At 42.8% G+C, this 26495-nt stretch overlaps 1 protein-coding gene across 1 annotated transcript in view; it reads right to left on the reverse strand.

The window, feature by feature from the left end:
- Positions 1-21535, reverse strand: part of LOC138969465 (trichohyalin-like) — a 102673-nt gene extending 81138 nt beyond the window's left edge. Inside the window, exons 1-2 of the mRNA XM_070342259.1 lie at positions 21325-21535; positions 1824-1948 (exon numbers count right to left, since the gene is read on the reverse strand). Coding sequence (XP_070198360.1) covers positions 1824-1948; positions 21325-21478 — 279 coding nt within the window. The 5' untranslated portion in view covers positions 21479-21535. The remainder of the gene's footprint in view (positions 1-1823; positions 1949-21324) is intronic.
- Positions 21536-26495: the final 4960 nt, after the last annotated feature.

The following is a 26495-nucleotide window of genomic DNA, read 5'->3' on the forward strand; positions in this document are numbered from 1 at the left end:
TGCAACACAAAGCTGTTAATTCAAGACATAGGAAGTACAATGGTGCTTATTGGCTCTTTCTACCATCAGATATGGTCACTTTTAGTGGTTCACTACCTTATTTTGGTCACATTTCATAAGGGTCAAAGTGACCTTGACCTTGATCATATGTGACCAAATGTGTCTCATGATGAAAGCATAACATGTGCCCCACATAATTTTTAAGTTTGAAACAGTTATCTTCCATAGTTCAGGGTCAAGGTCACTTCAAAATATGTATACAATCCAACTTTAAAGGACCCTTGCGACCTTGACCTTGAAGCAAGGTCAACCAAACTGGTGTCCAAAGATAGGGCTTACATTGCCCTGTATAGCATACATAGCTAAGGTTGCCATTCTCGATAACTTCAGAAAAAAATGCGAAAATGTGAAAAATGGTCGTTTTTAAGACAATAATTACGGCCCCTGTGACCTTGAACTTGAAGTGAGGTCAAGTTGCCGCACATGTTTTTTGAGATCTTGTAACCATACACCATCAGGCCACATCAGGTGTTGATAGACTTAATAGTGTCCAAGAAATATCCAACGTTAAAGTTTTCCGGACGGACGGACGGACGCCAGGACGGACGGACGGATGGACGGACGGACGGACGGACGACTCGGGTGAGTACATAGACTCACTTTTGCTTCGCATGTGAGTCAAAAAATGGCGCAACGACTAACAACGGGTGGCAGGTGAGAACTTTTAGAATATTTTAGCTGAATGTCGCTGAATGTCTAACTTTTTGAGTATTGATGTTAGAAAATTGCAATATCTCTACCTTTTGGTCTTTCAGTCATGGAAAATGGTCTTAACTCATTGTCTCCCAGGTACGGATATATCCGTACCCACTTATATGGCTCTATCTGACCAGGTACGGATATATCCGCTCAGACTGTTAGCTTCAGTCGCTTCCTGTTACGTCCATCTAACGCCTGCATTCCAGCGTGTTGATTCAAAGTTTCTACACAGTCACTACAATTCTGAGTGACCAGCTGCAGCACAGCTGATCTCGCCTAGAAAAAACTCGGTCAACATAGATGGGGTAGAAAGTGTTAAGAAGACATGAAGAATGCTCTGGCAGCAATGAAAGATAGTCGGCTTGGGTTAAATACCTATGCAAATGAGTTCGGCTAATTTGAAATTTGCATTGGTCAATTTACCTGACTGGTAGAAAAATTTGAACTTTTTTCAACCTTCAAGAAACAAGCCCGTGTGTTGACAAAACACATAAGATCCTTTATTTCACTTGCATATATGTGTAAGTCTAACCCCAATCTTGAGGTATAACCCCACCGTCTTTGCTTACCGACTTCTATGGGCCAGGCACAGCGTCTCATTCTTAGGGTGTCAAAATTACCCCACTGTACCCTACTTTAGCACCGTCCACTTTAAAAAAAAAAGAAGATTTTGTTGTATAAGAACCATAATAATGAATACTTTTCTTGACCAAATTGATTTTTGGCTGGCCAAGACAAAATATGTCTAATCAGACACTTACGATATGACATCATAACATTTAATAAGTCTCACAGTTCACTCAGGTGAGTCAAAAATGAGGATGCGTTCGTGTTTTGCAAGCCTTGAGACTTTCATTGTAAGCTTGGGAGCTGTGCATATTGGGGTGCCGAGACACTGAAGAAAGTTTGCACAACATTGACTCCGGGAAAGAAATCCCTCATCGAGCCAGGGTTCAAAACCAGACAGATAGCGACGAACTGGCTACAAAGCCAGCGCACTACCGGCTGATCCACGGACCCGCCCCGGGTCTAGAAGTCTTAAACAAAATGCCATAGATACTCACCAGTTTTTTTCTCCGCTTCTGTCTTTCCTCGTCGTCCTCTTTTGTTTTGCCCTTCTTGCCTCTTGTATCAGAAGTGGACGGTGATCGCACTCGCTTTTTCTTGCCTGACTTGCTGTTGTCATCATCTGCTGCGCCAAGCAATCAATGGTAAATGTTTGCATGTATAACTTACGAAACACACACACGCACACACACACACACACACACACACACACACACACACACACACACACACACACACACACACACACACACACACACACACACACACTATCAGAGATAAAACATAAACAACAACCACAAAGCACGTTATATAAAGAGACAAAGCACAACAGAAGTACAGGGAAGGAAAACAGTCACATTACAAGCAATGCAGACATAAGGCTGGATGATGGGTCGGGGTAGGATGTCGGGGAGGGAGGCGGCTGGCGAAAAATAGTCTAGAATAAGATTCCATCCACACCCACCAGTTGTTGTGGCCACAAATACCCACCAGTTTTCTTGGCCACAAATACCATCCAGTTTCCTTGGCCTCAAATACACACCAGTTTACGTGGCCACAAATACCCATTAGGTTTCTTGGCAATAAATACCATCAACTTTTCTTGGCCACAAAGAACCTCCAGTTTTCTTGGCCACAAATACCCACCAGTTTTCTTGAACACAAATAACCCTCGAGTTTTCTTGCCCACAAATACCCACCAGTTTTCTTGAACACAAATAACCCTCGAGTTTTCTTGCCCACAAATACCCACCAGTGTTCTTGAACACAAATAGCCCTCCAGTTTTCCTTCCCACAAATACTCACCAGTTTTCTTGGCCACAAATACCCACCAGTTTTCTTGGCCACAAAATATCCACCAGTTTTCTTGGCCACAAATACGCAACATGTCTTGGCCATTTCGAAAACAATGTCAACATTTGTCACGATCACACGGCCGAATTTCCCATGATGGGGCGAGTGAAGATACCAAAATATGTCGGAGACCAATAGCACGCCGGTACCTCCGCTGCACACCGAAAATAGCCGTGTCCTCGTGCTGTGCACCGGGGCCGAGCCACGAGAGGTGAGTTTCTGCACTAAATCTTCTGTTTTCTCCAAAATGACATATCATCACGTAACTGGCGTTTGTACTTCAACCTAAGGTGTTATAGCATCCCATCATCGATTTTATTCTTTCCCTCGATTCAATTGTGAACTCTGAGCTTCGATTATTTATGCTCTTCCAGTGAATTATGCGCAAATTCTGACTTTCCACAGTTATTACGGAAAATCAAGTTTATCAAACAAGCTGCAGATAATTGTAATGTAATTATTGGTTATTTTTTTTACATCTGGCTCAGGTGGTGTCTACTAAATTCACGCGGTTGAATCATATTTCTTAAATCTCTACCGTCATTGAACGATTTTGTTGCTGCGCACCGGGGCCATGTCTCTATTTTGAGGGCTGCGCACCGGGGCCATGTCACTATTTTGAGGGCTGCGCACCGGGGCACTTATGTGCTGCGCACCGGGGCCAGTGAAGTATGTGTAAATTTGGACCTTCCACAGTTATTACGGAAAATCAAGCTTATCAAACAAGCTGCAGAGAATAGGAATAGAATTATTGGTTATTTGTTGACATATGGCTCAAGTGGTGTAATATAAATTCATGCGGTTGAGTCATATTTCTTGAATCTCCAGCGTCATTGAACGATTTTGTTGCCGCACACCGGGCTATGTCTCTGTTTTGAGGGCTGTATACTGACCTGGGCACTAATTTGCTGCGCATCTGGGCCAGTACTACAGTGAATAAAGTATTGTCTGTCTCAGCCACACACACACACACGCGCTCGCACACACGCGCTCGCACACACACACACACACACACACACACACACACACACACACATACACACACACACACGCGAAAGGTAATGACGCTGACGTTCGTTCGTTTTGTCCTTTTTAAGAGTGGGTTTGTTCTGCTTTGCAGGTGAACAAATGGATCAGTTTAGATGTTACTACTGCAAATTCAAATTTTGAGAGTTCAAGGATGTTATCGGACACAGTGTCGATGTGCATTCGAATGAACAATTGAAGATTCGTTTTTTGTCGCTGAACGAAGTGACTGGAAAGAGTACCACATCGCTAACGTCCAGAAAACTGTAGTCTATGGTGACTGCTGAGATCTGCTCCATCTGCAATACAACATTTTTATTCAATAAAAATCAGAAATAAAGAAATCCGCGGAAATCCACCCAAATTCGGATCAACGTAGGCCTCCTAAAGTTTGGCAACTTCTGTCCCCAACTGTAGCCATAGTTTGGCAACAAAGGATCCTTCTTTATCATGTATTATCGGGAAGAACATTTCTCAAGTCGATCTCAGTACTCGTTCGTTGGATAAGCTTACCTCCAACTTCGCTGGGAATATACCTGCGGGCGCCCGTACCTGCCCGCGCATGTGTATTGCAAACAATGAGAACAAGAACTACAAGAACTCTCAGCGGAAGAAAATGTTCCATTTTGATGTACTATTTTAATGGACAATAAAGTGCTATTATTGTGATTATTATTGAACTACGAGAAGAGTAGACGATTTTCTCAATAAAGCAATAGATGATTGCCACATACTGGGGAAGGACTTATCAGTGGCTTCTTGATTGCAAGCATGTTCAAATATTTATTTTTTATTGACAGACGTGCTAGAAGAGGGCGGTCATTATTCAATCAATTTTGTAAGAGACAAGTCTATAGTCCTTGCGGAACCGAGGTCCCTGCAGGTAACAATGTGAAGAAAAAAATAGCTAGCAGACGACAGCTAGTGTTGTGTCCCCTCGGGACAAGCTGACAAACAAACAAAGATCCTCAAGTACGGTCGCAACCGAAAACAGTGGGGGCCTATGCTACACACTTTGAAGGAGCATAATAACCCGTTTATTACTGGCCGCGGTGCGCAGCATCAATTGCACAAATAGTGCCCCGGTGCGCAGCCCACAGTGGCCCCGGTGCGCAGCAACAAATTCGTTCAGTGACAGTAGAGATTCAAGAAATATGATTCAACCGCGTGAATTTAGATGACACCACTTGAGCCAGATGTCAATAAATAACCAATAATTACATTCCAATTATCTGCACCTTGTTTGAAAAGCTTGATTTTCCGTAATAATTGTGAAAAATCAATATTTACACACAATTCACTTAAAAAGCATAAACAATCGAAGCTCAGAGTTCACAATTGAATCGAGGGAAAGAATAAAATCGATGATGGGATGCTATAACACCTTAGGTCGAAGTACAAACGCAAGTTACGTGATGATATGTCATATTTTGGAGAAAACAGAGAAGATTTAGTGCAGAAACTCACCTCTCGTGGCTCGGTCCCGTTGCGCAGCAAGTGGCCCCGGTTTTTTTTCGGGTGCAGCGGAGGTACCGGAGTGAATAGACGATGTTCGAAATTAACGACTGTCCTAGAACAACCTACCAGACAACATTAAAATGACCACATCTAAAAGCGAGTTTAAACATTATCTGTTCAATGTGGATTTTAATGGGCCATGTAAATATTTTTTTGGGAAAAATATTTGAACAAGTTCATCACTGTAGATTACGTATTGGTGTGAGCGATTTGAATTGTAATTTATGTATGCGGCACCTCAAGGATATTCCCAATTGTGAGTGTGATTACCCCAGAGGGACTGCTGAACATTACATGCCATTTTCCCTTGTACAGATATATAAGATTATATTGACAATTAATCACAGGTTCCGTAAATGAGTTATTATTGTAGATATTAGCATTCAGGGCCCGGCTTCGCCTGGGGTGGCCTCAAAAGAAGGCATGTGCTGCCCACTGAGAGTGTCACCATATATTCAATTTCTACTTACATGGTTTGTATGGAATGAGTTACCTCCCTTCCTTGAAAACAAGAAGAGCAAACGCTCGATCGAGTCACTTTCGCAGTTCTGAATATTATATGAGGCATCAGATGGACAGGAAGAAATTGCTATTCACAACACAATGCATACCTGAAGAATTCAAGACATACCTGTGACCTTGAAAAAGGTCAAAGGTCACCAAAGCAGACGTCAAAGTGTAGAGGTCACTGGGAGTCACGTTCACATAAAATTTGAGCCCGGTCACTTTTATAGTTTCCGAGAAAAGCCCAACGTTAAGTTGTGTGTTGCCGAACAGAAAAGGCTAGTTATCTCCCTTGTTTTTCTGATAACGTTCGTAAAAGGCTACAGATGTAAATACTTTGATGTAAAGAATAATCCTACAAAGTTTCAATCACATCCGATGAACTTTGTCAAAGATATAAAATGTCTAATTTTTCCTTTGACGCTGACCTGTGACCTTGAAAAAGGTCAAAGGTCAACGAAACCATCGTTAAAGTGTAGAGGTCATTGGAGGTCACGACTAAACAAAATATGAGCCCGATCGCTTTGATAGTTTCCGAGGACAGACTAACACTGACCGATTACATAGAGTCACTTTTTCTCAAGTGACTCAAAAATCCAGATAATTGACCAGCAGGTTCAACTGATCATGCTACACCCTTAGATGCGGTGTGTTGATATTGTAAGAGTTACCTCCTGTCCACGGATAACAAAGCTACCTCCCTTAACTTCTAGAAATGTCTGAAACTGTCCAGTTAGTTTTCTTTCTTATAGGAGCCATACAGATCGAGTCTCTAATATACCTGGCATTATGTGCTTGCTACAGGTAAACAGTAGGCACTGAACTGGCCTGCACTATATAGGCTGTATTCAATAAAGGGGAGGTTCATAATCTGAGAAACCGGCACGGTGGCCTAGTGGTAAGGCGTCCGCCCCGTCATCGGGAGGTCGGGGGTTCGAACCCCGGCCGGGTCATACCTAAGACTTTAAAATTGGCAATCTAGTGGCTGCTCCGCCTGGCGTCTGGCATTATGGGGTTGTGCTAGGACTGGTTGGTCCGGTGTCAGAATAATGTGACTGGGTGAGACATGAAGCCTGTGCTGCGACTTCTGTCTTGTGTGTGGCGCACGTTATATGTCAAAGCTGCACCGCCCTGATATGGCCCTTCGTGGTCGGCTGGGCGTTAAGCAAAGAAAAACAAGTCGCGTAAGGCGAAAATACAATATTTAGTCAAGTAGCTGTCGAACTCACAGAATGAAACTGAACCAGAGACTATAGAGTATACAGAGACGCGTCATCCTTCTTTGCGCTGCGGTGCGAAATTGAGACCGGCCAGCCCAGCGCGGGAAAAGAGCCACACCCTGCCGCACAAGGAAACTCGCGTTTCGCGGCTGCTGTCGGCTGTGTTTATATCACGGTTATATTAACATACTGTCTGTTCTGTCCGGCTGACAGTGCTGCAAAAAGTAACTGGATGAAAAAATATGTTTGTTTGTGAACATCCTTTTTAAATGACCATAAAAACACCGCAGAAATGGTATAGATTAAAATTAAATCACATTTTCTTGGGCAATATTCGCTGGATCGCTGTAGTTATGCAAACATGATTCAAGTCAGTCTCTTTTCACGACCTAACCGTCGTTATTTTTGTGTGTTTTAATCGAAATACAAATACATACTGAATACATGGTCAGTTAAGCCTGAGAAAATATGTCAGGAATAAATCGTTTAACGAAATAGTTCCCGGTTAAATCGGTAACTAAGGCATTTAGTCAATTTGGTGTCGTCCCAGCACATCGAAACTGAAATGGGTTGTCAATTACACGGAGCTAAGAAGTTATCATGAAAGGAAAACTGTAATTCTTGTGACCAAACCGGCTGACTTTTAAAGAATCTTGATCGATCGATGATTTTCTTATTTCTTTTCAGTTGCTTCTTTCTTGTTCAGAAAGCTCTCTCTCTCTCTCTCTCTCTCTCTCTCTCTCTCTCTCTCTCTCTCTCTCTCTCTCTCTCTCTCTCTCTCTCTCTCTCTCTCTCTCTTATTATGGCAAGATTCCGAGGTGGAATAACAGAACTATTTGTGCACGTTAATCGATATAAGAGATACGATGCGGATATGTTGTTATGCCCCTTTTTTCCAGGGAAAGTAAAGAAGATGAGTTTTATTTTGTGCTTTGTTGCCCCGCACTTCGTGATTTGCGATGCCAGTTTATTCCTGCTAAGTTTTATAGAAACCCAAGTTTACACAAGTTTTCTATGCTTTTGGCATCTGTGAATGAAGGTATTGTTCGAAAGTTGTCAGCTTATCACGGTGTACAAAGCATTTCGGCTACGTAGTGTTGTTATGTCTTAGTTCATGTAACTTGTAAGCCTACGGTATATTTTATTTGAAATGTAATGTCTTAGTTCGTGTATGAACTATGATTTATTTCATTTGATTTGTGTGCAAATGTCATTATGTCATTGTATATATGTTCACGCCCGTCATTTACAATCAAAATATTAATCATGATAAATGATACTAACATTCGCAGCTGCAAGCCGTTGTATATCTACTCTATAACTCCGCGACGGCCGTGTCAATCAAACGAGATGGTTATGTCTACCCTAATCGATCACCGACCGTATTGCCACTAGATCAGTCTATCAGTTCCAGACTTGGCATGCCGAAATGAGATAAAGTAGAGGAGAAATAAATCTTATACATGTGAAACTAGTACCAACATGCACAGCTTGGACTGGTTTGAGGCTGTAGTGTGTACATTGTGTTTTCACTGTTCCGGTAGAATAGATCTACACGCAGTTCGACGCTACAACTTTTACTGATTTTCCAACATTTAACGAGAGAAAAATTGAAGAAACAATCCTCACCTACTCTCTTCCTTGGGAAATTTGAACATCCTCAAGCCTTTGGCATGTGCGTTTGAGCAATTGATGGCCGAACACCATGCCCCACTGCGTTTTCGCGTTGGCGCGACCATGCTTGTGCAGCACGATATCACCACTGCTGTGGAAAGAGAAAGTAGGTGGTTCCATGTTTCCGCGTGGTGGCGCCACTGGGCTTCCGGTCTCACTTTTCAGCACCGTATGGAGCGTCTCTGTATACTCTATAGTCTCTGACTGAACGCAACGCAACGCAGCAAGACCGTATACTCGTAGCATCGTCACTCCACCGCCCGTGGCAAAGGCAGTGCCCGTACAAGAAGAGCGGGGTATTCGTTGCGCTGAGAAGGATAGCACGCTTTTCTGTACCTCTCTTCGTTTTAACTTTCTGAGCGTGTTTTTAATCCAAACATATCATATCTATATGTTTTTGGAATCAGGAACCAACAAGGAATAAGATGAAAGTGTTTTTAAATTGATTTCGAAAAAAAAAAATTGATAATAATTTTTATATATTTAATTTTCAGAGCTTGTTTTTAATCCAAATATAACATATTTATATGTTTTTGGAATCAGCAAATGATGGAGAATAAGATAAACGTAAATTTGGATCGTTTTATAAATTTTTATTTTTTTTTACAATTTTCAGATTTTTAATGACCAAAGTCATTAATTAATTTTTAAGCCACCAAGCTGAAATGCAATACCGAAGTCCGGGCTTCGTCGAAGATTACTTGACCAAAATTTCAACCAATTTGGTTGAAAAATGAGGGCGTGACAGTGCCGCCTCAACTTTCACGAAAAGCCGGATATGACGTCATCAAAGACATTTATCAAAAAAATGAAAAAAACGTTCGGGGATTTCATACCCAGGAACTCTCATGTCAAATTTCATAAAGATCGGTCCAGTAGTTTAGTCTGAATCGCTCTACACACACACACACACACACACACACACACACACACACAGACACACGCACATACACCACGACCCTCGTTTCGATTCCCCCTCGATGTTAAAATATTTAGTCAAAACTTGACTAAATATAAAAAGAAGAAAAAAAAATCTGAGAAAGGAAACAATGAATCAAGAAACTAAAACCCAGGTGCACATCTGCGGCTCCTAGGCAGTAGGCAGTGTGCATGCACACTATCTTCTTCCTACCTCTTGCCATCTCTGATGTATGGCGACCACAGACACACTTACATCCATTCTTATATGGGCAAGAATCTGTCATGGCGTCGAAAGAAGGAAAGAGCCCGCTTGAATTATTTGGCAGGCTCCTGCTTCTAATAAACTTTTTTTGCAAAGAACATTTTGTGTTGGATGAAAGAGGATGAATGGACGAACGTTTTGGTATAACATGGTGGCAAATTTATGCCGTAAGCAATGAATAACAGACTTGTGATTCCAACCTTACCTAGTCATTCTGGAGAAAAAAGCGTTACGCGATTTTGGGTGCTTTCAGTTTTGTAAGAACTGTACTCCGAACACGTGCGCGAGCGGTAAACCCATCATACAAACCAGACAGGAAATGAATGCAGTGTTTAATGAGACCAAAAATGAGCTCGACGGAGCTGCCAACTTCGTTCATTTCGCTTGGAAAAGTGATGCGAGATGTACGTTATTATCCTTGTGTAAATTCGGTATCGGTCAGTCAAACGGTCGTACAGTCCGCGGTAAATGTAAGATGGCCGCCAAAGATCGATTTCGAGGTTCACACAGTCTACTAAGTCTAAAATAATATTTAAACAAGAGGCGAAGCCATCAAGGCTCACGTAAGAAATCGACAAACAGTAACACAAACTCAATCACTCCGTCACACATACACACACACACACACACACACACACACACACAGAAAGAGCATAGGTGAAACTGTGCAAGAAAGCGAGACACTAGATCTAGATCTGTCTGTCTGCATGTAGCCTACTTACAGGGACACGACTGCCAACTAGTCTCGGCCCGCTCAAAATAATAATGACCGAGACTTTCAGTACTTCCTTCGCGTGACGTCTAACCCTCTTACGTCATAATGTGACGTCAATGTAATGTGACGTCTTCAAATGTTAGAGTTTCTACCACAGACATACACACGCACGCACGCACATACGCACGCACGCACGCACAGACAGACAAAGTTACGATCGCATTGGCTACACTTACGTGAGCCAAAAATTGCTTGCAATGCATGATTTGTCTGTGATTCGTGAAAATCGACACGATTTGTTGATTTTGTGTAAAGAAAAATTACTTATAACCAAAATAAAACGTTCTCGTTTTGCCGAGATGTTGTGACAAGCGTGACCTAACTAGTCTCCCTTGGTCATTTGCATATGATCTATCAATGACAACAGGACTTTCACACCTACGTGCGAGATGGACGAGCTCAGCCCTACGGGTAAGTGTGCATGGTCGTCATCCAAATAGTAACGTACATAACTTTTGAGAATGAAACTGCTATAAATCGAGTGATTTCTTACGAAACATGATAAAAACAATGTTTGAAAGGAAAAAGTATTCGTACCTGAATGATTCAGTCGAAAATCGAATGTTGTTGAATTTTGTTTGGGGGGGGGGTGGTGATTTTGTGTAGGTGTTAGTGGTGCTTGGTTACCCATAGGTCTGTGACATTCTTAGTTTATATGATCAAAGCTCATTGGCAATTGCAAATATTCTTAGGGAGGTAGGTTAGTCATGCTATCTAATTTTTACATTTAGTCAAGTTTTGACTAAATGTTTTAACATAGAGGGGGAATCGAAAAGAGGGTCGTGGTGTGTGTGTGTGTGTGTGTGTGTGCGTGCGTGCGTGTAGAGCGATTCAGACCAAACTACTGGACCGATCTTTATGACATTTTACATGAGAGTTCCTTGGATTGATATCCCCGAAGTTTTTTTTCGATAAATGTCTTTGATGACGTCATATCCGGCTTTTCGTGAAAGTTGAGGCGGCACTGTCACGCTCTCATTTTTCAACCAAATTGGTTAAAATTTTGGTCAAGTAGTCTTCGACGAAGCCCGGACTTTGGTATTGCATTTCAGCGTGATGGCTTAAAAATTAATTAATGACTTTGGTCATTAAAAATCTGAAAATTGTAAAATAAAATAAAAAGTTATAAAACGATCCAAATTTACGTTTATCTTATTCTCCATCATTTTCTGATAAAATTATTATCAAAATTAAATTTTTGAAATCAATTTAAAAACACTTTCATCTTATTCCTTGTCGGTTCCTAATTCCAAAAACATATAGATATGATATATTTGGATTAAAAACACGCTCAGAAAGTTATAACGAAGAGAGATACAGAAAAGCGTGCTATCCTTCTCAGCGCAACTACTACCCCGCTCTTCTTGTCAATTTCACTGCCTTTGCCATGAGCATGAGCGGTGGACTGACGATGCTACGAGTATACGGTCTTGCTGAAAAATTACATTGCGTTCAGTTTCATTCTGTGAGTTCGACAGCTACTTGACTAAATGTTGTATTTTCGCCTTACGCGACTTGTTTACTTCTGAATTGTGCCAATACAAATGTTTTTAGGATTGTGTTTCCGTTTTTCTTGTGGAACTAAGCAATACCTGTTGTTTTGTTAGTGTTGTTTTGTTACATGTTTCATAAACGTTTGTGTTCAAAAAGTACATTTTCTTCACGTTTTATGTATTTTCTCAAAACTACTTTTTTGTCACTTCAAAAGCCTAAGGCTTTTTTTCTAATAAACTTGACTTGTTGAAACTTTGCATACATCTCGAGTGTGTTATTTCGCAGATTTTGTTAGAGCGTTTTGTTGAGAGAAAAAAATTCGTGAGAAGTTATACCATTTTTGGGGGCGGTTTTTCATAAAATTCAAGGTCACTCATTTTTATCACTGATATCTTTTGAATGACTGTAGATTTCAAAAAAAGCCTCTAACAAAAGTTGGGTATTGTGCTAAAGTATAAATAACAAGCACCAAAACAAAATTCCTTACGGTTTTGTAAAAGCCTTAGGGTTTTGAAAAGTGGCAGTTTGGTGGCCATCTTGGATTGCTACCAAGTCAACCGGTGATCCAAAAAAAAAATTGTTTCATTTTCTCAGGAGATGGACTGAGTTCTTTAATTGTGCAACAATTTTTGACCCAATACTTATGAAACAAAACAAAAATCACTTTTAACACCTGTGCCTGCCCTTAAGTGCTCGAGGCACTATACTGACCCCCCCAGGCGGCCAATACCAATAAAAACAGTTTTATTCTGCTACAAAACAAATATCCTTCCTTACCCACAACAACATTAATAAGATAAAGCAAGTCTAAAAAATGGTGTTTGTGTAACACTTTTTGGACACACTGACAGATTCCTGCCCATATATGTAGTAGATTCAATTTACATTGTGATATTACACCATTTTATTCTACCTTACTTTTTGTTCTTCATACCTACTCTCACGTATTTTGTGTTTTCTTTGACTCGTATATATAAATCATGCCTCAGTTCTTCTGTGCACTCAGGATCAGTGTCATCAATTTCAACCTTCCCAAAGGTTTGAGCTACATGTCTTCTTAATCAAAAAACGAGAAAGGTAAGTTGTTGGAACGTTTGTTATTGATAAAACAATACGTTACAGTCACACATATATATCGACCCAACGATCTTTTAAGTGCACACACAAACAATTAGTAACAAGAACTTAGCTTGATGGAATGTTGGGCCGTTTGCTGCGAAGTCACAAGCGAATGATTCTGAATTTTGGAACGTTGGCAGTCCCTTTGTTTGTGGATATACATGTCTTCTTCTTATCTTTCTTCTCCGTTTCTACTTTTTATCTTTTCTTGTTTCGTCCCCCTTTTTTAACCCCCAAGTACAACCCCCCCCCCCCCCCCCCCCCCACCCCCCCACCTTGTTTTGGTATCTTAATGCCTTTCTGTTCGTATTATCATTCCCAAATGAGTGTTTTGATTTTGTCTGCCATCGTGTCTACTTGTTATTTGCTTCCCCTTGGATTCGCTAATATCAGCTTTAAGCTTGTGTACGTATCCTGAATGTTAGATACTGGACATATGTCACGATGCTACTCTGTCGGATTTGTATGGGTCGGCTACTCTGTCGGATTTGTATTGGTCGGCTACTCTGTCGGATTTGTATGGGTCGGCTACTCTGTCGGATTTGTATGGGTCGGCTACTCTGTCGGATTTGTATTGGTCGGCTACTCTGTCAGATTTGTATGGGTCGGCTACTCTGTCGGATTTGTATGGGTCGGCTACTCTGTCGGATTTGTATGGGTCGGCTACTCTGTCGGATGTGTATGGGTCGGCTACTCTGTCGGATTTGTATGGGTCGGCTACTCTGTCGGATTTGTATGGGTCGGCTACTCTGTCGGATTTGTATGGGTCGGCTACTCTGTCGGATTTGTATGGGTCGGCTACTCTGTCGGATTTGTATGGGTCGGCTACTCTGTCGGATTTGTATGGGTCGGCTACTCTGTCGGATTTGTATGGGTCGGCTACTCTGTCGGATTTGTATGGGTCGGCTACTCTGTCGGATTTGTATGGGTCGGCTACTCTGTCGGATTTGTATGGGTCGGCTACTCTGTCGGATTTGTATGGGTCGGCTACTCTGTCGGATTTGTATGGGTCGGCTACTCTGTCGGATTTGTATGGGTCGGCTACTCTGTCGGATTTGTATGGGTCGGCTACTCTGTCGGATTTGTATGGGTCGGCTACTCTGTCGGATTTGTATGGGTCGGCTACTCTGTCGGATTTGTATGGGTCGGCTACTCTGTCGGATTTGTATGGGTCGGCTACTCTGTCGGATTTGTATGGGTCGGCTACTCTGTCGGATTTGTATGGGTCGGCTACTCTGTCGGATTTGTACGGGTCGTAAAAGAGTGAATACTCTTGCTTTAAAACGTTCCAAAGAGACATCATAGGCCAGTCGATGGCGAGGGTTTTGTCTGAAACCCGTGGACAAGGGGCACGTGTAGAAAGCTTGCCTCACTAAAAGCACTCTGTAACAATCAATACAGTTATTTTCGGAATTCGTCTATTCTGCGACCAGATTGATTGTACGCCCAGGACTGACTTCACGACACGAGAGACATTGACAGTGGAGATACGCCATACAGAAAGGCTACTGGATGTGTTGCAGCCTAATTCTAAGAAACAGAGTGTCCAAGATCAGTATACAGGTCTTAGTGGACCCAAACCAAAACCCTGACCCTAAACTGAAGTTTTCAGAAGACAAATTGTGACACTCTTTTGCTGTCCAAAAGCTGATGAGTACTGCATGTCTTCAGAAAACCCCAGCATAACGCCCTTCTAAATTACGGCCAGTGCATGCAAAACTTGAATTCTTTAAGTTTCGCACAATCTATATTATAATACGCGTGGGCTTTTTCACCGTGTGGACGTATCTCCTACCAAACCCCGCCGATTTGGCCCCTGTCCCTCGGTGATCCCGTAGGAACGGATCGCGCTGAACACGATGCGCTGGGTTAGATTAACGAGTTCGAAAGCGAAATGGCTTTTTGAGGCCTTTCGGCGAGAAATTTTGTAGCAGACGAAATATCCCAGCTATCCAATTGGCCGAAAGCGAACGGTCTGACTAAAGACTACGCGACCGCACCCCAGACGAACCTAGCCGTGTGTTTTATTTCTCTGATTTAAAACTCGGTACAAAGTATGATAATGTTGTGAAGATACTGGATATATAAAAAATATTACACGTACATGCTTTAGTTTGAGGCCCCGCAAGGTAGTGCAAGGTCGCGTGCGGTCGCGCAGTCTTTAGTCAGACCACAGGCGGAAGGTATCGTCCACTGGACTACTACTATCACAGAAAGACTACAAGGTACGTCACTCACCTTCGAGTCTTCTGTGTTCTGTTGTTTTTAACCATCATTTGGACGAATCTTCGTTTGCGAGCCGCTAAGTCCCACCTTGCGTCAAATCATGCAGTCCGCATCGAATATGCATACCAGCGCTCATTGGTCTAAAACATATGTAAATAGTGTGAAGTAAAGGGAAGCTACCCACGGGAAAATAATCATCGAATATCCTGTTATTAACCAATGAGCGCTGGTATGCATATTCGGTGCGGACTGCATGATTTGACGCAAGGTGGAACTTAGCGGCTCGCAAACGAAGATTCGTCCAAATTATGGTTAAAAACAACCTGCAGCGGACGGAAGCTGAAAAGTAAAGGTACATACAGTTCAAACAATCATTCAACTGTATTTATTTGACCTTACACAGACTGTAGGAAGAGGCAAACCGTCTTGAACAATATTTTTCCCCAGGAAGCGACTCCAAGAACACAGAAGACTCGAAGGTGAGTGACGTACCTTGTAGTCTTTCTGTGTAGTAGTCCAGTGGACGATACCTTCCGCCTGTGGTCAGACCCAAAGCGAACGTTGCCACTTGCTCCGGATCCCCAGCTTTGAATCGGGGCAGCTGTCAAATCTGCTGTTGCATCGACTGGTGGATCCTACAACTGGCTCTACAGGTAAATCCCATTTATCAGTCTGTAAAACTTTCTTAAAGTGTTCATAACCTTGCTGTATTCTGTCACAGGGGTTATACTATAGAGATAGAGAATTTGCAACATTATTCGCCACGTTTCTCAGTCTCCCCCGCCCTTTTGACACGCCACGGCTGAACTGCAGGATTGTTGCTCTTTCAACGCTGCATTCTTTGGTTGTTTTTTAACCCAGGCATAGGCCATACATAGGGGGGGGGGGGGGATTTCAAGGAATCTTGCCATACATTATGGGGGGGGGGGGGGGGTGCGGTACTAAGCCAAAGTTTGGGATTCTGCCGGCATTACCCATGCAGAAGCAGAAAGAAACGCTGCATTCTTTCGTTGTTTACTAACCCAGGCATAGGCCATACATGAGGGCGGTATTTCAAGGAATCTTGCCATACATGGGGGGGGGGGGGGGGGGGGGGGGTACTGGGAGCCAAAGTTTTGGATTCTGCCGGCGTTATCCATGCAGATGAGATGTAGAAAGAATCTTGCTTAGGCCATACAAATTACAATTACAATACTTATGGGAGGGGGGGGGGGGGATGTTGTATTACCTGAAAACAGCATGGAGCAAATAGTTATTTTTCTACTTTTCTAACCCAGGCATAGGTTGTCATTTAGTTATAATATGCGTTTGAATCATTATATATTTTAGACGTTTTAGATTTCCATTACGTAAAAATCTATGACCCATGGTATAGGCCATACATGAGGGGGGAGGGAGGGCGGTGATATTACCTGAAAACAGCACACACACGTGCCATTGGACGTACCTTTATTGGGTGTGTGTTTGTGTGTGTGTGTGTGTGTGTGTGTGTGTGTACATGACTTTATATGCATGGATGCGTGCACTCGATTGTGTGTGTGTGTGTGTGTGTGTGTGTGTGTGTGTGTGTGTGTGTGTGTGTGTGTGTGTGTGTGTGTGTGTGTTTGGACCATGTATATTTTCTGTTGTCATTTAGTTACAATATGCGTTTGAATCATATATTTTAGACGTTTTAGATTTCCATTTCGTATCTTTACGATGGCTTTTACCTTTAATGCTTCCAACTTTCAAAACGCTGCAAGACTGGGAAGAGATGCGGTGCTCAACAAACTGAAATTTGTTATTTTGATTAAGTTCACACACACTTTTGTCTTGGAACATCGTTTGCATGTACAGCATTTGTTGTTGTTGTTGTAGGTGACAACAACCAGATCACTGGAAGACAGACAGGGAGAAAGAGAGATATTTAGAGTTTGTCCTCTGGATATCTGGATATACAACTAGCTCTATACACTCGACAGGTAAATCCCATTTATCAGTCTGTAAAACTTTCTTAAAGTGTTCCAAAACCTTACTGGATTCTGCCACAGGCATACTAAAGAGAATTTGCAACATTATTTCACCATTCACCACGTTTCTCTCCCCCGCCAATTTGATTTTGCCATGCCACGCCACGGCTCAACTGCAGGATTTTTGCTAATGCATCGCTGCATTCTTTCGTTGTTTTTCTTTTCTAATTTTTTAACCCAGGCATATACGGTATAGGCCATTCATGAGGGGGGGATTTCAAGGAATCTTGCTGAAATCTATTGCATGTGTCTGCCTTCTTTCGGGTATTTTTTCTAACCTAGAGGCCATACATTGGGGAGGGGGGGGGGGGGGGTGGGTGGGTTAAAAGAATCTTGCTTAGGTCATACATGGGGGGAGGGGGGGGGTCTATTACCTGAAAACAGCATAGGGAAAATTGTGTTATGTAGACGTATTTTATGATTTTGCTAATAATTTTGTTTTTCTTTTTTTCTCCCAGACCTTACATGGAGGGGAGGGGGTGAACCAATCTTGCTTTTTCTACTTCTCTAACCCATGCATTACATGTGGGGGGGGGGGGGGGAGAACAAATCTTGCTTTTTCTACTTCTCTAACCCATGGCATAGGCCATACATGTGGTGGGGATTCTATTACCTGAAAACAGCATCCACATACACACGCGCACACGTTCCATTGGACGTACTTTTATTGTGTGTGTTTGTCTGTGTGTGTGTGTACATGAGTGTATATGCATGGATGCGTGCACTCGATTGTGTGTGTGTGTGTGTGTGTGTGTGTGTGTGTGTGTGTGTGTGTGTGTGTGTGTGTGTGTGTGTGTGTGTTTGAACCATGTATATATTTTCTGTTGTCATTTACTTATGTTATACTATGCGTTTGAATCATTATATATTTTAGACGTCATACTTTTTGTTCGTATCTTCACGATGGCTTTTACCTTTAATGCTTCCAACTTTCAAAGCGCTGCAAGGCTGGGAAGAGATGCGCACTTTCATCACTGTGAGTGTGTGTGTGTGTGTGATCATTGGGGGGGGGGGGGGGCTGGATTTTTACACCAATGAGCATACGAATAAAGAGAAAATGTTGTTCATGTAGATGTAGTCATGCAAACGGCATTCCTGCCAAAACAAATCATTTTTCAGTGTTGCATACTCCTGTGTATAAGTTTTTTTGTTTTTTTTTCATTTTCTTCAGATATGGCGTCCCAACGACCAACTCACTGCGACCTCACTTCAAGACGGTGACCACAACTTGGCCTGTGAAGCAGTACCCCGACTTCGACAAAAACAAAAGCAATCTTTCCAGACCATTGTCAACCCATTGTCAGATGCAAAAACCAAAGCGAGCAAAGACTTCACACAACTAACCAATCTTAGGCGTGAAAATCAACGCCTCAAGTCGGCCACTTCATCTTCATCTGCACTACGTTCATCTACACCCACCGCTGCACCAAAAACCCTGCGGCAATAGCCAGCTCATCTTCATCTGCACTACGTTCATCTACAACACCCACTGCTGCACCAAACAACCCTGCAGCAATAGCCAGCTCATCTTCATCTGCACTACGTTCATCTACACCCACTGCTGCACCAAACAACCCTGAGGCAATAGCCAGCTAATCTTCATCTGCACTACGTTCATCTACACCCACTGCTGCACCAAACAACCCTGCAGCAATAGCCAGCTAATCTTCATCTGCACTACGTTCACCTACACCCACAGCTGCACCAAACAACCCTGCAGCAACAAGCACTCCTACAAACACATCAAACCACCTCAATTGTCGACGTCCTAACGCTCAGTCAAATCATGGATGACGACATGATTGACGCAACACAAAATTCAACACAATCCACAGACATGTTTGATGCAACACAAAACGCAACACAAAACGCAACCCAGTCCACTTCAGATGACGCAGTCACATCGGGAGAAGCTCTCCAAGCATTGTCTCAGGAATAAACATTCACATTCAACCCATTTTTTCACAACCTTTTCATAGTCAGTAGTTGCGGGTAAAATCTGATCCCTGTTTGGAATTTTGTGGAATCATTTTGCGACATATCGATAAAGTCACGAGACAAACAACATCAACAAAGACCATATGGGCAATCATGTACATTTTTGCGGGGGTGTAACGGAGATCGACTTTGTCTTTATAAGAATAGGAATCACATCATCTTAAACTCTACACACGGTGACAACTGCAACGCGTGTGGCACACAACATGACAAACAATAAACTTGACTAAATGTAAAAAGAGCCCCTGCAATGAATACTCCATGCTTAGTCCTATTTATCAGTTTTGGTGGTGCTGATTTGGCAAATGAAATGTTTTAATTATGTTGTGCTGGCTTGCAGCCCAAGAGAAATATTAAACAAAAGCAAATTTATTTCTTCAGGCCTAACCATCATAATGCCATGGTGATCTGTAAACTTTTGTTCTCTGTGCACAATGCATGTGTAAACATTTTGTTGTTCGCAGAACGCAGAACCAATTTCACATTTTAACCCTTAGGCTGGTTGTCACGACATATGTCGCGCTACGTTACGTATACTGTCATGGTTGTCACGACATATGTCGCGCTACTGGCTCAGTCAGTTTGGTCGGTTCCGATTACCTCCCATGGATGCGAAAACCTATATGACCGTTTTTTGTTATTTTTCTCTCTGTTAATTCACCAGGGGCTATGTAACATGTGTTACAGAATTGCACCAGTGTAAGCTGACATTTTATTTTTCACTCACATGTTTGCTGAAGTGTACAAATTTTGTTCCATTCAGTGCTGTTTTTTTTCCCCGTCTCAAGACATATAATTATGGTGATATGTGTACAACTATTGTTCTCTGGGCACATTTTTTTGCACATGTATGTCCCTCACTTATGTCAATGTAGCCTCTAATTTGTTTAAGTCCAGTCAATCGTACAAACGTTTCATTGTGGGTGACTCGAGCTGTCGGGGTACTGCGTCGAGATTTCTTTCCCAATTATATGATTGGTGTTATATATTATTTTACACATTTTAACTAGCATTCATCATCTTGGTTGAAGCGTGACAAAATGATTTTGTCACATTGATTGAATTCTCAGACTGTCCACATTGACTGAAATCTCAGAAAAGGGCACAATTTAACGCTGTTTTATTCTTTCCCAATTGTATGATTTGTCATTGTTCACAGAACCCACTGCACTGTATATTTACCACTGGGTTACTTTTTCATTCCTATTTGCTGATGTGTAAAACTTTTTTTGGTACTGTGCACACTATTTCATTTAATGCTGTGTTTATGTGTTTGTTTCACTCCCATGTGTCATAATTTCTGAGATTTCGGTCAATGTAGACACTTTTTTTGTTTTGCCGCATTTAGCCTTTCCTTCGTAACTGTCTGCCTTCACCAAGCTGTAGATTCTTGCATTACGAATGGCGAGCAGCTACGCAAGAAAACAAAGAAAGTGTATTCAAGCGCCGAGCCTGGTAAAAAGAAAATATCGCTACATTGACCGAAATTTCAGAAAGCGTCACATGTTTGCTGCTGTGTAAATGGTTTGCAGTTCATTGCACATTGAACGCTGCTTTTCTTAGGTTTGATGCTTTATCACATTTTGTTGTTCTGTGTGTGCTTGCGCTTTTTTGGGGTAACTTTGTCGCAATTACTTCTAAATTTAGTATGTTACTGTTGTCACTGCACAAGTCATGGCCAATCCACCACTGTGCCCTTTTTGTTTTTTTTATCTCTCCCAATAAATGTATGGCATTTTGTTCTGTACGCGCGTGCCATTGCACATTGAACACGTTTTTGTTGTTGCTTATTCATAATTAACTCTGTAATTAATGAAGAAGAAAAAATCTCGTGCGGAGCACGGGTATTACTAGTATCCTTTAAACTAAAGTATTTACTGAAGGAAAACGTTACAGTACCTTCAAAATCAGTTTTCTTCTTCACCCCAGTCGTTTGAACCGTCCCTGTGGGTGAGAGAGACAAACCGTCCATATTCAGATGTAAATTCTTGTAGTTCATCACATTTCCCTTTTGGTGTTCATCCTCGTTCACAGATGGTTCTGCTACGTCCATCTTGTGCTCAATCTTCAGGTTTTTCTTCACTTGCTTCTTCTCCTCACCTGGAATAGTGAGGGTAAGACTCGAAGAAACAAACAAGAAGGGCAAAGCCCATACGACTCACATGCTTGACCTTGACCTTTACATGACCTTGACCTTCAGGGTCAAGGTCAAATAACTAAACCTAGCAATGACATCATACACTAAGATCTGCTTTACACATTTTTCCTACCAAAATACATGTGACCTTGACCCAAGGTCAAGGTCATCCAAGGTCATGCAACACAAAGCTGTTAATTCAAGACATAGGAAGTACAATGGTGCTTATTGGCTCTTTCTACCATGAGATATGGTCACTTTTAGTGGTTCACTACCTTATTTTGGTCACATTTCATAAGGGTCAAAGTGACCTTGACCTTGATCATATGTGACCAAATGTGTCTCATGATGAAAGCATGAAACAGTTATCTTCCATAGTTCAGGGTCAAGGTCACTTCAAAATATGTATACAATCCAACTTTGAAGAGCTCCTGTGACCTTGACCTTGAAGCAAGGTAAACCAAACTGGTATCAAAAGATGGGGCTTACTTTGCCCTATATATCATATATAGGTGAGGTATTCAATCTTAAAAACTTCAGAGAAAATGGGAAAAATGTGAAAAATAGCTGTTTTTTAGACAACATTTATGGCCCCTGCGACCTTGACCTTGAAGCAAGGTCAAGATGCTATGTATGTTTTTTGGGGCCTTGTCATCATACACCATCTTGCCAAATTTGGTACTGATAGACTGAATAGTGTCCAAGAAATATCCAACGTTAAAGTTTTCCGGACGGACGTCCGGACGGGGGGGACGGACGGACGGACGACTCGGGTGAGTACATAGACTCACTTTTGCTTCGCATGTGAGTCAAAAACCCGAGTGTACGAGGGAGTTTCACCCCATGAACGCAGAAGAAGAAGGTGGAGACAACAGCAAAGAAGTACTAGTGTGGAGAAAGAAGAACAATGACAGAAAGAGAGACACCGACAAAGACACTGACATACACACAAAGGCAGCTGGACAGATGAACAGCCAGCCAGCCAGCCAGCGAGTCAGCCAGCCACACACACACACACACACACATACACACACACAGAGTAACAACAGCTCGAATAATGCACTCGTAGGAGAATCAATACACTCACAGATATGTGATGGTAAGTTAATTAACTCAGACACATTTACCGAAAGCCATGGCAAATATCAACAAGTCGCGTAAGGCGAAAATACAACATTTAGTCAAGTAGCTGTCGAACTCACAGAATGAAACTGAACGCAATGCAACGCAGCAAGACCGTATACTCGTAGCATCGTCAGTCCACCGCTCATGGCAAAGGCAGTGAAATTGACAAGAAGAGCGGGGTAGTAGTTGCGCTGAGAAGGATAGCACGCTTTTCTGTACCTCTCTTCGTTTTAACTTTCTGAGCGTGTTTTCAATCCAAACATATCATATCTATATGTTTTTGGAATCAGGAGCCGACAAGGAATAAGATGAAAGTGTTTTTAAATTGATTTCGAAAATTTAATTTTGATCATAATTTTTATATTTTTAATTTTCAGAGCTTGTTTTTAATCCAAATATAACATATTTATATGTTTTTGGAATCAGAAAATGATGGAGAATAAGATGAACGTAAATTTGGATCGTTTTATAAAAACATTAATTTTTTTTTACAATTTTCAGATTTTTAATGACCAAAGTCATTGATTAATTTTTAAGCCACCAAGCTAAAATGCAATACCGAAGTCCGGGCTTCGTCGGAGATTACTTGACCAAAATTTCAACCAATTTGGTTGAAAAATGAGAGGGTGACAGTGCCGCCTCAACTTTCACGAAAAGCCGGATATGACGTCATCAAAGACATTTATCAAAAAAATGAAAAAAACGTCTGAGGATATCATACCCAGGAACTCTCATGTCAAGTTTCATAAAGATCGGTTCAGTAGTTTAGTCTGAATCGCTCTACACACACACACAGACAGACAGACACACACACATACACCACGACCCTCGTCTCGATTCTCCCCTCTATGTTAAAACATTTAGTCAAAACTTGACTAAATGTAAAAACAGACGAGCGAGAGAGAACTGATCTAAGAGAGAGAGAGACAGACAGACAGAGAGCTAGAGAGACAGACAGACAGAGAGAAAGACAGAGATTGAGAGACAGATTAAGAGTGAGAGGTTCACACACACACACACACACACACACACACACACACACACACACACACACACACACACACGAAAATACACATGCAGGCACTCACACACACACACACACACACACACACACACACACACACATACAGAGTATCTCCCCATACGTAAAATAACAGTACCTTTTTTCACCTTCGTTCGACCGTGACTCTCCTTCACACCTTTCTCCACTGGCGATCTGGGCTCCTGTTTCTTCTTATTCTTGTCTGTCCTTTTCTTCTGCAATACCGCCACGCGCTTTTTGTCTGGCCGTTTCTTCCCCAGCGCCTTTTTTCCCCCTTTTTTTTCGCCTTCTTCTTCGCCTTCTTCTTCTTCTTCTGTGTCTTCTTCTTCTTCTTCGCCTTCGTCATCTTTATCATCATCTTCATCTTCTTGTTCTGCTGGTAATGTTAATTCTGGTTCCTCTTCTTCGGGCTGAATGCTCAGAACTTTTGTCGAGGTCATCTTTGATCCCATGGCCATGGACTTAGCTGACTCACGTTTGTCGTGCTCGCGCTTTCCTGACGCTTGCTCGTCCGACGCTTGCTTTCCTGACGCTTGCTCGTCCGACGCTTGCTTTCCTGACGCTTGCTCGTCCGACGCTTGCTTTCCTGACGCTTGCTCGTCCGACGCTTGCTTTCCTGACGCTTGCTCGTCCGACGCTTGCTTTCCTGAATCTTGCTCGTCCGACGCTCGCTTTCCTGACGCTTGCTCGTCCGACGCTTGCTTTCCTGATGCTTGCTTGTCCGACGCTCGCTTTCCTGACGCTTGCTCGTCCGACGCTCGCTTTCCTGACGGTTGCTCGTCCGACGCTTGCTTTCCTGATGCTTGCTCGTCTGACGCTCGCTTTCCTGACGCTTGCTCGTTCGACGCTCGCTTTCCTGACGCTTGCTCGTCCGACGCTTGCTTTCCTGAATCTTGCTCGTCCGACGCTCGCTTTCCTGACGCTTGCTCGTTCGACGCTCGCTTTCCTGACGCTTTCTTGTCCGCCTCCCGCTTTCCGGGTGCTTGCTGTTCCGGCTTTCTCTTGACGGATTCGTTTTCGCCTGCGACTCGCGATTCTGAAGACATGAAAAACTAGCTCTAAAGTGACGATAAGTAAAGGAGAGAGAGAGAGAGAGAGAGAGAGAGAGAGAGAGAGAGAGAGAGAGAGAGAGAGAGACACACACACACATACAAAAAGACAGAGAGACACAGACAGAAAGACAGAGAAAAACAGACGAGCCGACTGATCTTTTGGTTCATTGAGAAAAACAGGGAGACATGCAGACATACAGACAGACATACAGACCAGTATAGCAGGCAGACACACAGGTAAGCAGGCATACAGACATAACAAACATACTAGCAAACCAATTAGTCCGCCAAACATCCCATCCCGACAGACCCGAAACGAACTCTAATTTTAACATGACCTCACCTTGGAATAACGCACTGGCATCAAGCTCCTCATCAAACAGATCAGGCGTCGACACTGAGACGTCATAAGTGTGCCAACCCCACGAAACGGAACACTCTGCGTCTGCTAATGCCACATTGTGCGACGAGAACGTCACACTAGGTGGTCTGGGTCTTTTCTCAGTTTGCTCAGTAGAGCTCGAATCTGTGAAAGAGCTCCCCTCTGTTCCTGTCGAACAAGAGCTCTCTACTGTTCTCGGTGTGCCGGCGATCGTTTTTTTTCCTTTTGTGTCAGAGCTTCCCTCTGATTGCACTGTGCCGGCGATCGCCTCTTTTCCTCTTTTGCCAGAGCTTCCCTCTGATTGCACTTTGCCGGCGATCGCCTCTTTTTCTCTTTTGCCAGAGCTTCCCTCTGATTGCACTTTGCCGGCGATCGCCTCTTTTTCTCTTTTGCCAGAGCTTCCCTCTGATTGCACTTTGCCGGCGATCGCCTCTTTTTCTCTTTTGCCAGAGCTTCCCTCTGATTGCACTCCGCCGGAGATCGCCTCTTTTCCTTTTGTGCCAGAGCTTCTCCTCGATCGCACTTTGCCGGATTCCGTCTCTGTTCGTGTTGCACCAGAGTCTCCCTTTGTTCGCGTGTGGCCGCTCTCAATCTGTCCCGGTGTGGTCCATGGCTTGCCTGATATCTTAGCTCTGGAATACTTTCGGCTTTTCGCAATGTCTTTCTTTGTGGGCCGTGACTGAGTGTACTCCTCCCACCTCGTAGTGAAACGTGAAGAAAAAGAGATGGAATGAGGTGCTCAAAGAACTCACGTAACAATCTTGTATCGGGAAGAGTAAGCTAGGGAATTATTCGCTCAAGCGAGACAGGCAACAACAACATCAACACCAACACCAATGACAACATTTTCAAGCGATTCTCCGCCGTAACGATCTTTCAACGGGAAGAGTGAGGTCTTTTCGGTGCTTCTAACATCCGACGAGAACGTCACACTTGCCCGTGTGGAGGTCTCGGTAACGCAACATGCGCCAGGGGAGATAGCTCAGTCGGAAGCGGCTCTGGTCCACGTTCGGCAAGGGATTTATTTCCCAGAGTCAACTTTGTGCAGACTCTTCTCGGCGTCCGAACACCCCCGTGTACAGGCATGCGCACGATAACATTCAAAGGTCACAGCAAAAGTCTCAGGCATTGGAAATCAATTTATCCTACATACGTGAGAGAGACACCCGTGAGATAATAATCGTTCAAATCACACGTGTGTATATCATGTAAATGAGGTCATGTCAAGCAAGTCTGGCAGGGACCAGTGTTTCCACTGCTTATGATGCCAAAGTCACCGAGACAAACGTCATTATAGAAACAAAAATTGCGCTCGCTAATTACCCTCGATGA

This window comes from Littorina saxatilis, linkage group LG1, assembly GCF_037325665.1.
Source record: "Littorina saxatilis isolate snail1 linkage group LG1, US_GU_Lsax_2.0, whole genome shotgun sequence".
NCBI lineage: Eukaryota > Metazoa > Mollusca > Gastropoda > Littorinimorpha > Littorinidae > Littorina > Littorina saxatilis.